The sequence below is a fragment of the Bos mutus genome, chromosome 2, assembly GCF_027580195.1.
Source record: "Bos mutus isolate GX-2022 chromosome 2, NWIPB_WYAK_1.1, whole genome shotgun sequence".
Taxonomy (NCBI): Eukaryota; Metazoa; Chordata; class Mammalia; order Artiodactyla; family Bovidae; genus Bos; species Bos mutus.
The window spans coordinates 2,709,695-2,723,397 of record NC_091618.1 but is presented as its reverse complement, the minus strand read 5'-3'; the positions used below and the strand labels follow the sequence as shown (position 1 = coordinate 2,723,397).

The 13,703-nt window shown below is 55.3% G+C and overlaps 1 protein-coding gene across 1 annotated transcript; it reads right to left on the bottom strand.

The window, feature by feature from the left end:
• Positions 1–7,972: 7,972 nt before the first annotated feature.
• Positions 7,973–13,686, bottom strand: MRTO4 (MRT4 homolog, ribosome maturation factor). Its single transcript, XM_005910219.3, has 8 exons — positions 13,356–13,686; positions 11,401–11,459; positions 11,084–11,187; positions 10,362–10,443; positions 10,086–10,153; positions 9,332–9,483; positions 8,868–8,944; positions 7,973–8,749 (listed from the first exon to the last, which is right to left on the bottom strand). Exons 1-8 carry the CDS (start codon positions 13,381–13,383, stop codon positions 8,600–8,602), a joined length of 720 nt encoding a protein of 239 aa, XP_005910281.1. The 5' UTR covers positions 13,384–13,686; the 3' UTR covers positions 7,973–8,599.
• Between the last annotated feature and the right edge of the window lie 17 nt (positions 13,687–13,703).

The window sequence follows — 13,703 nt, the reverse complement described above, 5'->3', positions numbered from 1 at the left end:
TTCAAAAATGAAAGCAAAGACTTTGTTCAGACAAAGGTTAGGGAGAATTTATAGTAGCCAGCTTTCACTCCGGGCTTCCCTGGTGGCAGCTCAGCTGGTAAAGAATTTGCCTGCAATGTGGGAGACCTGGGTTCGATCCTTGGGGTTGGGAAGATCCCCGGGAGAAGGGAACAGCTACCTACTCCAGTATTCTGACCTGGAGAATCCCATGGACTGTATAGTATATGGAGTGGCAAAGAGTCGGACACAACTGAGCGACTTTCACTTCACTTCTTCACTATAGCAAATATTGGGAGAAATACTTTAGACGGAAGAAAAGCTGGATTTACACACACACAAAATGGAGAGTGCTGGAAATGGTAAACACAAGGATAAATATAATCTTTAACCTTTTTTCATGTTTAACTTTTTTAACAGCTGAGTTTTTATAAAGTTAAAATACACTTACTGTATGACTCAGCAAAAACTGCTGCTGCTGCTGCTGCTAAGTCGCTCAGTCGTGTCCGACTCTTAGCGACCCCATGGACTGCAGCCCACCAGGCTCCTCCACCCATGGGATTTTCCAGGCAAGAGTACTGGAGTGGGGTGCCACTGCCTTCTCCGTCAGCAAAAACTACACCCTAGTAATCTTTGTGAACCTACCTTCAAAAACCTTTGACCAATTGAATGCAGTGATATATAACAAGAATAATACATCATGACACACTGAATTTCATCCAGGCATATAGTTGGCCTTAAACTGGCCAATCAGTCAATAGAGTTAATGTTAGTCAACTATATTGGTCAAAGGTTTTTGTAGGTAGGTTCATGAAGATTACTGGGGTATAGTTTTTGCTGAGTCATATAGTAAGTCTTGGCTTCCCTGGTGGCTCAGCGGTAAAGAACATGCCTGCCGATGTAGGAGATGTAAGAGATGTGGGTTCGATCCTCTGGAGGAGGGCATGGCAACCCACTTCAGCATTCTTGCTTGGAGAATCCCATGGACAGAGGAACCTGGTGGGTTACAGTACGTAGGGCCACAGAGAGTCAGACACGGCTGAAGCGACTGAGCACGCACACACGCAGTGCGTCTAGTTTTAAGTTTATAAAAGCTCAGGACCGACAGCTTTGTCCCCTTCCCGGGACGCCAAGTCCTCTGGCCACCTCGCAGCTCTGTGAAACCCGGGCTTCCCAGCGCCCTTGCACATTAGCCCTGGACAGCTGGACAGTACAAAAGTCTTGACCCTTTTCCTTTCCTTTTCCCTCCTTTCAGCAACCCTTACCTAGCCTGGAACGACTTGGCTAGCCCCTCTCAGGGGGCCCTGAAAACGGAATCTGGCGCTGGGCAGCCCCTGCCCCCTTCCCCTCAGGTGCCCGGTGTGGTCCGGATCTGCAGGAGTCCCGCCCTTATCGCCCTGGCACTCCCTGGCACTGTTGCAGATCGGTTTTTGGAACCCGCAGGGACCAGTTTCCTCATTGCTCTGAGCCCTGGACTCCTCCCTGGAGGCCTGGGCACGTGGTTCAGTCCTGGTGCCTCCCACTTCACCAGGGTGGGTGCGCCTGGGAGCCCTGGAGCTACCAGCAGTAGCTGGGATGGGGAAGTGGGGGAGGTACCCTGTCTAACTGCCTGCTCTGTGCCAGCCTCTGTCCAAGGCCACAGAAGGGGAACTGACACTCACGCACTCAGGGAGCTCAGCATCTAGAGACAGCTGGGAAGCCTAGAGGAGGGACCGCTTCTTGGGACGGGCCAAAGAAGAATGCTCAGAAAAGGGAACGTCAGACCTTGAACTGACCATTTTCCCGGAGTGAGAGGAGAAAGGGCATTCCTGGCTGTGGGCGTGGGCAGTGAGTGGGCAAAGGCAGTGACATTTAGCAGCGCTGAGGGTGTTGGAGCAGGCAGCTGTGGCCAGGCGGAGGTTTAATGTGTGAGGGCGGGAGGTTTAATGTCTGATGCCATCTCAGTGCGTGTAGCCTGTGCTGGCAGGCACACAGTGTGGGCTCGGCCACATCAGCTGTTACTGTTAATAGTATCGTCGTGGGCACCCTGTGCCGTCTTTCACTCTGGGGTGTCGCAGGGGGAAATGATTCACGGCAGGGTAGATCTGGAACAAGACGAGAACATGCATGCGTCTCAGGGCCTCACTCTTTCTGGGTCACTTGGCTGCCTCGTCGAGGCAACTCTGGTCTTATTATCTTTTTCAATTTTAATTTTTTGAAGTAGATTTACAATGTTGTGTTAGTTTCAGGTATAACCAAAGTGATTTTGTTTCACATTTCAGATTATTTTGCATTATAGGTTATTACAAGATATTGAATATAGTTTCCTGTGCTATACAGTAGGTGCTTGTTGGTTATCTGTTTTATATGTGTGTGTGTGTGTGTGTATATATATATATTAGTCTATATGTTAATCCCAAACTCCTGATTTATGCCCCCCTTCCCCCTTTGGTAACAATAAGGTTGTTTTCTGTCTCTGAATCTGTTTCTAGTTTGTAAATAAGTTCAATTGAATCATATTTTTAGATTCCATATATAAGCAGTATCGTATTTGTCTGGAGAAGGGAATGGCAACCCATTCCAGTATTCTTGCCTGGAGAATCCCATGGACAGAGGAGCCTGGCAGGCTGCAGTGCACGGGTTCGCAGAGTCAGACATGACTGAGCGACTAACACACACACACGGTATTCGTCTTTCTCCGTCTGACTTACTTCATTTAGTGTGAAAATCGGTCCATGCACGTTGCTGTGCGTAGCATTAGTTCACTCTTTCTGCTGGCTGAGTAATACTGCACTGTTTATGTATACCACATCTTCTTTATCCAGTCATCTGTTGCGCATTTAGGTTGGTCTTTTTCTAATTGCTTTTTCTTCTCCAACTCCTCTTCCTCTTCCCTCCTTCAGGCTAGAACTAGCTGGGCCAAAGTTCTTAAAGCTCAGGTCTGAAGTTAACATCAGGAAGGGGTGGGGACTGTGCTGGAGGAATGAAGATTCCAAATGAGCAGCCCTCAAACACTCTGCAGATGGTTCAGTGGTAAAGAGTCCGCCTGCCAATACAGGAGACCCGGGTTCCGTTGGCTACAGTCCATGGGGTCACAAAGAGTTGGACACGACTGAGCCGCTAACACCTTCACTTTCAGTGAGTAAGTGTGTCAAAGTTCCGATCAGTCCTCTGAGATTCCCAGCTAGAGAGTACCATTGTCATTCTCGATTTACCCTTGAGCGGATTGAGGCTCCGTCTGTGTGTCCACCCGCGCGCGCGTGTGTGTGTGTGTGCGCGCGCGTGCTCGGTTGTGTACCACTCTTTGTGACCCCATGGACTACAGCCTGCCAGGCTTCTCTGTCCAAGGAATTTTCCAGACAAGATTACTGAAGTGGGGCTCAAAGAAGTTAGATAAATTGGTCAAGGTCACAGAGTGCATCCTCTGCCTTCGTCTTTTCAACTCAACTCTGACATCTCTTGAAGCAGAGAGCTCACCGGATCCGCGTGTGTTTGAGAGCTCAGGGTCCAGCCCACGGTTGGTGCCTGCAGATGTGTGTGGGATGGCAGAGCCAGGCCGCCGTCCCTTCCTGGGGCCCAGCACCATCTCCCCGTCCACCAGTAGTGACTTTGGAAACCATGTGGAGTCCTGGGGGTCTTGACCGAAGACTTTGAGAGCAGGCTGGGGCTCCCCGGCCGGGCCCCGCTCAGCTGGCCCTTCTGCCCGCAGGGCATGTACAACGCCACCACCCGGCAGGTGGAGACGGAGCTCCTGCCCTGCCTCCGGCACTTCGGACTGCGGTTCTACGCCTACAACCCTCTGGCTGGTATGGGCTGTGCGGGCACAGGCTCCCCTGGGCGGGAGGGCCTTCCTGACCCCGTTTCTGCCCCTTCCTGACCCTGGAGAAGCCTAGCCCCAGACCTGGGAAGGGGAGGGCTTTGCCAGGACCTCCGCCCGTCCTGGTTCCCCCGCCATCACCCCCACTTCCGGTCCAGGCGGGCTCTGGGGGCAGTGCCTGGGGGTCTGACTGCAGCCTTCCCGCAGGAGGCCTGCTGACCGGCAGGTACCAGTATGAGGACAAGGACGGGAAACAGCCCTTGGGCCACTTCTTTGGGAACAGCTGGGCAGAGGTCTACAGGAATCAGTGAGCTGGGGGCATCAGGACGGGCGGGGCCGGAGGGTCCCCATAGTCTGAAAGTGGGGCGTCCCTGGGGCTGCTTTTTTGGGTTCCAGAGCCTCCCCTCTTGCTCAGACCTTGACCCCTCAAGCCCAGCTTTACTGAGAACCCAACCAGCACCCCTAAAGTTTCCCAGAGTGACTGGCGACCTGGATTGGGAGTGTGTGGAGCTCTGGCCCTTCTCCCGGGTCTGCAAGACTGTGTCTCCTCCCTCGAAGAGCCTCCCCCCTGCCCACCGCAGCAGGAGACACCTCGCATTGGGACTGGGGAACCCTGAAGCTTGCTGCTGGCCCTGTCACCTGGGGCACTGAGCCTAAGTTTTGTAAATTCTTGGCAATAAAATTGTCATCAATGTCCAAAGTTATAGTTGAACATCTGTTGGGACCAGCCCTTTTACCTTTTTTTTTTCCCTTTCATTTTTTTAAAGTTTGAAAAAGTATCCATGTAATACATGCCCGCAGCTAAAACAAGCCCTTTCCAAGTCACATTCCTTAGAGGTGATGCTTTTAAACTCTGTCAGCTTACTCTCCCTCTGGCGTTGACTGTAGGATCTCTGACGTATATGCTTTATTGCTGTTCCTTAATGTATCAAATTTAGACATTATCTATGGACTGCTGGGAAGCTCATCTTTCAAGATTTATAGAAGCTAAGTCTCCAAAGCTTCAGTGCTAATTTTGTTGAAATGTCCCAGGACTTTTTACGCAGCACAGTGTCTCATACTTGGAACCACCTCTGTGTGCAGTGGTGTGATTTAAACCCTAATCCAGGCGCCCACCCGCGCCAGAGTTTCTGATTGTCTGACCAGGTTTAGAAGCCATTTCCTTAAGCAGCGTATCAAGGAGCTTGTCACACCACCAGTGCCTGGGCCTCTCTCCTGGAGGATATTTTCTGTAAAAAATAACTCACATTTTTTGCTGTCTTGGGTCTTTGTTGCTAGGTGGGGGCTTTCTCTAGTTGTGGAGAGCCAGGGCCTTGTGGTGAGCAGGTTCTACTGTGGCGACTTCTCTCACTGTGGAGCGCAGGCTCTAGGGCACACAGGCTTCAGGAGTTGTGCCCGAGGGCTCAATAGTTGCGGCTCACGGGCTTTAATTGCCCCGTGCGTGTGGAATCTTCCCAGACCAGGGATTGACCCGGTGTCCCCTGCAGGGGCAGACAGGTTTTTACCCTCTGTACCTCCAGAAAGCCACCCTGTAGGGCCTTGTGCAGTGCTTAGTTGCTTAGTTGTGTCCAACTCTTTGCAACTCCATGGACTGCAACCTGCCAGGCTCCTCTGTCCATGGGGATTCTCCAGGCAAGAATACGGGAGTGGGCTGCCATGCCCTCCTGCAGGGGATCTTCCCAACCCAGGGATGGAACACAGGTATCCCGCATTGCAGGCAGATTCTTTACTGACTGCACCCCCAGGGAAGCCCAGGATCTTGGCTGATGGTTTTTACCTTCTCTGCTCTATTGAGAAAGCACGGCAGGTCCATTATCTGTCTTACACTTTGTGCTCACCGTGTGGGGCTGGCTTGGGTTGTCTCCTCACCAAGCAGCTAAGTGAAGGCGGGTGGCTGATCCAAGGATAGAGTTAGGTAGGACTGGAAGCAGGACTTGTCCTGTCCGTGATCCGGGGCACACAGATGTGGTCCTGACGTTGGGGTTGTATTGTTCATGTCTGGTGAGCATGTGCGATGCAAGGATTCTTGCCCACTGCACCCCTGCTGGTCTCACCGCTGGGCAGGGACCGCCATGAGGGACCCAGAAATCCACACGCATTCTGCTGCTCAGGGACGTAAAGCCTCCACTTAGACTGACACCCTGCAGGAAACCCCCTTCTGACCCCTGTGCCACCCTCCCTCCCTCCCTGCCCAGCTACTAGAAGGAGCACCCCTTCCAGGCCGTTGCCTTGGTGGGGAAGGCCCTGGAGGCTGCACATGGTGCCAGAACCCCCGGCGCGACCTCGGTCGCCCTCTGCTGGACACACCACCACTGCCAGCTCCAGGTAGGAGGCAGGAAGTGGGAGAGCTGCATGACTTCATTTTTAGTTGTTTTTAAATTTTTGCTGCATAGTGGCTCAGATGATAAAGAATCTGCCTGCAACGTGGGAGACCTGGGTTCAATCCCTGGGTTGGGAAGATCCCCTGGAGAAGGAAATGGCAACCCACTCCATTTCCGACTCTTTGCGACCCCATGAACCGCAGAATACCAGGCTTCCCTGTCCATCACCAACTCCCAAAGTCCACCCAAACCCATGTCCCTTGAGTCAGTGATGCCATCTAACCATCTCATCCTCTGTTGTCCCCTTCTCCTCCTGCCCTCAATCTTTCTTAGCATCAGGGTGTTTTCAAATGAGTCAGCTCTTTGCACCAGGTGGCCAAAGGACTGGAGTTTCAGCTTCAACATCAGTCCTTCCAATGAACACCCAGGACTGATCTTCTTTAGAATGGACTGGTTGGATCTCCTTGCAGTCCAAGGGGCTCTCAAGAGTCTTCTCCAACACCACAGTTCAAAAGCATCAATTCTTCGGTGCTCAGCTTTCTTTATAGTACAACTCTCACATCCATACATGACTACTAGAAAAACCATAGCCTTTACAAAATTTTAATCCCCACAATCACCCTGCAAAGTAAAGGGATCCTGAAGCTTAGTGAGGTCATGTAAGTAACTCAGGCCTGCCCAGCTGCAGAGCAGCAGGGGAGGCCCCGAACTCAGGCCTGCCCATGTGTGTCTAGGGAGGCAGGGCTTTGGAGCTGTTTGAAGGCAAGTTCCTTCTGGAATAATGCAGGGTATGGACACTGGGGGCTTCCTGGCAGCTCAGTGGTAAAGAATCTGCCTGCCAATGCAGGAAATGCAAGATACTTGGGTTCAATTCCCGAGTTGGAAAGACACCCTGGAAGAGGAAATGGCAACCTACTCCTGTATTTTTGCCTGAAACATTCCATGGACAGAGGAGCCAGGTGGGCTACAGTCCATGGGATCAGAGTGAGACACGGCCAAGGGACTGAGCACACACAGATACTGGCTCCCAGGTCTTGGCAGAGGCGGGGCTGGGCGGGGGTATGTGTGACGGGGTCTCTGCGGGGCATCACTGTGTGATGTCTGGCCGTCTTCCCTTGCAGGGCGCCCACGGGGATGCGGTCACCCTGGGCACGTCCAGCCTGGAGCAGCTGGAAGAAAACTTGGCGGCCACTGAGGAATGGCCCCTGGAGCCGGCCCTTGTGGGGGCCTTTGATCAGGCCTGGCGCCTGGTCGCCCACGACTGTCCCAACTACTTCCGCTAGGCCTAGTCTGGGGTGGCAGAGGGCACACTCCACCTGTCGCCTCCTTCTCTCGCACAGTCAATTTTGACCTTAGGCTGCTCTGCGTGGCTGGTTCTTCCCTCACAGTCCTGTCTACAGAGGGTTTATCTCCCATGCTCTTGAGAACACTCCCTGCAGCCTCCACCACAGGAAAAGGCCGGGGCCGACAGGGCGTTTACTGTCTGAATAAAGGGGCACTAGCCAGGCTGGAGCCCAGGCCTGTGGTGAACCCGGCGAACGGCTCCTCTGCAGCCACGGGCTGTTTCCCGCCTCCCACAGGCTTGGTGAGAATGAGCAGGAGTAGGGATCAGGCTTTGAAGGGCAGAGGCGGCAGGAGGGCCTCCCAGCCTGACCTCTCAACAGCAGGGCTGCAGGTGGCCCTCATGCTTCTACACACGACAGAAGAGGGCCGTACACCCCGAGGTGGACATCTTCTTGTGTAGAATCACCTCCCTAAATACATACAAACAGAACCATCTGGGCAAAAACCTACCACCCGGAAGAATAAAACTGCCGGGGTACATTTCTCACACTTGCTCAGTTTCAGTGGCACTTCATTCTTTTTTTTAACGCTTGTTTATTTCCTTATTTGGTTGGGCCAGGTCTTAGCTGCCGCAGGCCCCCTGCACTGGGAGCACGGAGTCTCAGCCGCTGGACCACCAGGGGAGGCCCATCAGCGGTGGCTTTATTCTTGCCTCAGCTAAGCCTCCCGTCTTCAGGTCGTCCGCAAGATTCCTGGCCCGGGTGTGGGAGAAGGGGTGGGGAGAGAGAAGACACAGCTGGGGTAGAAGCGGGCGGGAGAGGTGCCTGTTCCCCTCAGCAAACCCCAGCTTCCAGCCAGGGCCGCTGAGGCCGGAGGAGAGAAGGCGCTTCCTCCTGGGCCCCCGGAGCCGCCCGGCCACATGGCCATGCAGGAGCCAGTCCTGGAAACCGGCTTGAGGAATGAACAGACCCCTGGGAGTCCAACCCAAAGCCCAAACCCAACAGCGTCTTTAGCTTTTTTCCCAAGAAAAGTCCCTTTTGCAGGAGACAGCCTGAATGACAAAGTCTCATTATTTATAGGAAAGTTGCCTGTCCTTGCCCCCCTCGCTCGTGTTCCTCCACAGCAGACACACAGCCGTGCTCCGGGAGGGCGGTGGCAGTGCCTCCTGGCCGTCCTGACGAGACTTGGAGGCCTCGGCCCCTCAGCTGTCATCTTCCTCCTCTGACTCGCCTTCTGACTCGGGCGCGCTCTCTGGCAAGTCATCTCCCATCTGCTGGAACCTTCCGGACTGTGCGTCCCACATGTATTTGATGCTCACCTTGAATTCAGCCATCTCATACCCGAAAAGCTTCTGTGAGAGATGGAGGGAACCAGCGGTCAGGAGGGTGCGTGTGGTCTGAGGTGCCTGTGGGCCCTCCCGTCGCGGCCGCGGACACCGGGTGGGTGGCTGGGGGCCGTGGGGACCTCACCAGGACGCGGGCCTGCTCCGGGGTCAGCACGTCGCCCTCTTTGCACACCTCGTAGTCGGACAGCAGGGTCACCACACCTGCAGAGAAGGGACCCCGAGCAGTGACCCCAGCACAGGGGCCTGGGCGGCGCCGGAGGATCGGCGGCCCTCTGCCCGAGACTCCGGCAGCTCAGGCACTGGGCTTCCTCCCGAGCGGTCAGCTGCCTGGGGCAGGGGGTTCTGATGGTGGGGGGCACCGACTCCTCCTTCCTTGTCCCTTGACTGCTGTACTCTAAGTCCCTGACCACGTTCACCCCAACCACGAGGCGGGCACTCTTGGTCCCATCATCATGTAAGAAAACACAGGCTGATAAAAATAACCTTCTCTGCAGGAAAGGTGGGGGCGGGGTGGGGAGAGCTGCCTGGCTTGGAAACCTGCGCTCTCGGCCCTCAGCTGTGAGCTCTCAGCTCCAGGGACACCCCTACCTTTCTTGAGGGCTGTGGGCAGGCCCAGCTGCCTCAGCTGGGGCTCCATGGAGTGGGGGAACTGCTCCAGGGGTCCCGGGTCCAGGTTCACAGTGAACGTGGCTTTGTTCCCCGCTCGGGCATAGTCCATTTCCGTGTACTTTGTGAACCACCTGAGGGAAGAGAAAACAGTCACGTATGGATGCGAACTGGACTGTTTAGAAGGCTGAGCGCTGAAGAATTGATGCTTTCCAATTGTGGTGCTGGAAATCAACCCTGAATATTCACTGGAAGGACTGATGCTGAGGCTGAAGCTCTGATACTTTGGCCACCTGATGCGAAGAGCTGACTCACTGAAAAAGACCCCGATGCTGGAAAAGACTGAAGGCAGGAGCAGAAGGGGACGACAGAGGATGAGATGGTTGGATGGCATCACCGACTCAGTGGACATGAGGTTGAGCAAGCTCTGGAGTTGAAGATGGACAGGGAGGCCTGGTGTGCTGCAGTCCATGGGGTCGCAGAGTCGGACAGGACTGAGCGACTGAATCACGAACAACACCCATCTACCTGAGGTCAGGCGCTGCCTGGCTTTGCCTGGCCTCCCCGTCCTCCTCGGCTCAGCTGGGAGCTCTGAGCTGGGGAGGATGGAGACCCGGTGACAAGGTTCCAGGAACCAGGTCTTCCTTGGACCCTGCACTGGACCAAATCCCGGCTTATTCCTTCCCGGGAGACCTCACCCACCTTTCCCTTCCCACCACTCCTCCAGAGCACTTACTCGTCCACTTCCTCCTTAGTGCGATTGGTGAAGAGGAGACCAACTTCGCCCCTCAACTTCTTGCTGACCTGCAAAACCAGAGGAGGGTGGCGTCCGTCGCGTGGGAGCAGTGGTTCTCAGCTGGGGACGATTCTGCCCCGCTCCCCTCAACATTTGGCAACACCTAGAGAGGACTGTGAGGGGGCGGAGGCTCCAGGAGAGCTGAGCCTGACGCCAGCCCCTGGGCCGGCCAGACGGCTGGAGGGCGCCACCCCGCCGGGGAGAGCCAGGACCCACCTGATGCAGATTGTCTTTGTACTCGTCAGACGGGCTTCGACCCAGCGCCACCATCATCACTTTGTTTTTGCCAAAGAACATCCTACAGAGAAAAAGAGGGCTCCGTGAAGGAGGCGCCCTGCCCTCAGCTAAGTGCCAACCAGCTCCAGTCCCCGGGACCGGAACCCCAGCCCAGGAGGAGGCGCGGCCAGAGGCTACTTTCCACGCAGCCCAGGGCCCCTCACATTCTTTCCCGCACAGACCTGACTCACACACGTTCTGTCTCAGCCCACAGGGAGTGCATCTGGGTCTGTGGAAGAGGCCCGCTGGACGGTCTGAACCAGAGCTGCTGGGTGTTCCGTAAGGGACCAGACCCCAGGGCTCAGGAGCCCCCTCTCCTGGAGGGATCACTGCTCTCCTCCCGCCCCCAGGGCAACACCAACTTTAACAGTTAGGGACTTCTCGGGTGGCCCAGTGGATAGAACTCTGCACTCTCACTGCAGAGGGCCTGGGTTCGATCCCTGGTTGGGAAACGACCATCTCCAACCAAGCCAAGCAGCCTGACCGAAAAAACCAAACAGCCACCCCCCAACCCCAAACAGTTAAAAAGCATACTTCATCGGGGGTTGGGGAGGGTGGCATTTTGTCCTTATTAAGGCGATCCTTGTGACCCCGGTACCCAAGGTCACTAACTGCCCTGTACTTTCTGAGCAGCCTGGCCCCGCCTCCCACTGCCCACTCACCGACTGTGCTTCCAGGCGTTGCGGATGTCCTTCAGCTTGCTGTTCCTCATGTTGGCCACGGAGAAGATGAAGAGGTACTTGTACGTGTCCACACATTTCCGAAGCTACGGAACAATTCATGGGGCTCTGGAGTCCCGGGGCAGCAGGGGTCGGGCAGTAACACTCTAGCCCCAGGGGGGAAAGAGGCTGCTCCATGGCCTCTGACTTCGCCGTGGATGTTTAGAGCTGTCCCCGTCAGATAGTCCCACACCCACCTTTAAAACCAAATAAAAGGACTGGGAAAATAAACATAACAATAATAAAAAACAAGCTCTTACCTCTTCTATCAAGTTCTGTTTCAGTTCCAAGCCTTTCTTGGCAGTTTTGGTTAGGGAGACTAACACAGAGAAGAAAAAGAGGAGATGATGAGAGAGAAACCTGGATGTCTCAGAGACTTGTCTCCCCTTTGGTACCCAGCTGGATGGAGCCGATCCAGGCTTTTGTGGCTACTGCTTGTGGCTTGCAAGGCTACTCCCAGGTCCCAGGTCCCCAGAATGCCTCTCCAGCAGTCCTGAGCCTGAAGATCCCTTCACATCTGTCCTATTACTAGAGAAACCAGCTATCTACAGCCCCTCTGGGGCTAACTCCCTACTGAGGAGTGAGGGTGGTGCACTCCCCGGAGACCCAGCCTCCTGTCTGGGGCCGGTCCCTTCCTGCTGTTGGCTGCAGTGTGTGGAGACCATCTATGGCTTCTCTGTGTGGAAGAATGAGTCTGGGGCCTCTCTGCTACATCACGTCTTACAGTTTGGACCCGTGCATGCAGCGGCGTCTCTTTGGCGAGGGACAAGCACCTCTTCTCTAACAACAGCTGGGACCCAGTTTGCCCCTTACTCAGACGGGTTTGGCACTTGCCAGGTTTGACCACGGATCCCGCCACAGAATCCAATCATTCCACAAATGCTTAACAGAGGATCAAATGCAAAGCCCTGGGTCCCAGGAGGGACCTGGATAGATGAATAAAAAGCCCCTCTTCACAAAGGACACATCAGAAAGGTAATCACAGCAGGCAGGGGCAAGTGCAGTACAGGAGGGCAAACAAAATCCAGCTGGCTCGTTTCCCAGCGTTTCCACCGCTACGACTGTGGCCCAAGCCAGCACAGCGTTCTCTTGGATTATTACTTGTCTCGCTGCTTCCACCCTTGCCCACTGCCCCTGCCCTCCCCGGTCCATTCTCAACAAATCAACTAGAGTGATCTTTTAAAAAGTAAAGTGGAACCACATCACTCCTCTGCTCAAGCTCTCTCCTCCCACCTCACCTGGGTGTGAAAACCAATCCCGTGCAAAACTCTTTCAAGCTCTGCACACTCTGCTCGGTTCTCTCTCCCTCCATTTCGCCCACTGTGGCCTCTTGCAAAAGTTAAACACGCTCTTGCTTCAGGGCCTCTGCCCTTTGTGTTCCCCCTCCTTCGACCACTACCCTTCCAGGTAACTCCTCGGGTTGCTTAATTCCTTTCTGCAAGTTCCGGCTCATTTGTCATCTCAACAGAACTTCTCTAGCTACACCGCACAAGGGAATGTCAACTGCTTTTTTCCTACATGAGGCTCATCACTATCTGAATTTATGGATTCAATTTTTAGTATCCTGGGAAGACACACTTCCCAAAACTAAAACTCTATGAGGGCCCTAGACCTTCCATGTTATAACTGCAGTATCTTTCAAAACCTAAAGAGTTGCCAGGTCTCTAACTTATTGAGTGAATGTGCCGGGATGAAAGAGACGCACCATAAGTAGCAACAGTCAGGAACAGTCTCTTAGGAGGGGTCCTACGGACTGCCACCTAACAGCCAGCCATACGAAGATCGGAGCACGACCATGCCGGCAGAAACAACTTGGAGAACACAACCACCATACTCGGGGATAAACCCGGGCTGAAGGAAAGGGGGCGAGGGGAGGGGGAGCACGGAGAGCAAAAGAGAGAGGGGCTGAGGTCGGAGAGGGGGGCCAAGGCGAGATCGCCGGCACCCCAGGGGTGCGGAGGCTGTTCCCTGGGCCAGCCGGCCTTGGGCAACTCTCTCTGGAGGCCTGGCAAAGCCCCCTCCACTTCCCCGACGCGGCTCCAGCCTCCTCCGGGGTTTCCGCCACCCCAAAGGCCCCAACCGTTCCAGCGCGCCGCGACCCCGCTCCCTCCTCGCACAGGTCCCAGCGTCCTCCCCTGTCCTCCCCGAAGCCCTAGCGCAGCTGACAGCCGGCCCACAAACTGGCCCCCGGGGGCCCACGGCCTTCGGGGCTCACCTTTCTTGTCGCGCTTGGACTTGGGCATCTCGCCGTGGCCACGTGGGCGGAAGACGCTGCTGCCGGTCAGGCCCTCGGCGCGCGGGGGCCTCTGGGAAGGCCCTCGGTGGGCGCCCTCGCGCGTGCCTGACCCAGCCCGCGCTGAGGCCCTGTTTTCCCTGCCCGGTCGCCACCTGCCCTCTGCCCCGAGTCTCCAGGTAGACTTCCCACGCGGGCGGGGGACGCCGGAGTCTGGGGCGCCGCACCGTGGACCCCGCCTGTGGGCCCAACTCTATGGTTCCGCACCGAGGACCCCCGCCTGTGAGCGCGACTCTATGGTTCCGCGGAGGCGGGGCCCGCGGCGCGGTG

Bases quoted from the DNA above. Each gene is read 5' to 3' on its own strand.
- MRTO4 (XM_005910219.3), bottom strand. From the start codon at position 13,383: ATGCCCAAGTCCAAGCGCGACAAGAAAG. The intron at 11,188-11,400 runs GTAAGAGCTTGT...ATTGTTCCGTAG, and splicing joins AACAGAACTTGATAGAAGAG to CTTCGGAAATGTGTGGACAC. The intron at 9,484-10,085 runs GTAAGTGCTCTG...CTCTTCCCTCAG, and splicing joins ACTAAGGAGGAAGTGGACGA to GTGGTTCACAAAGTACACGG.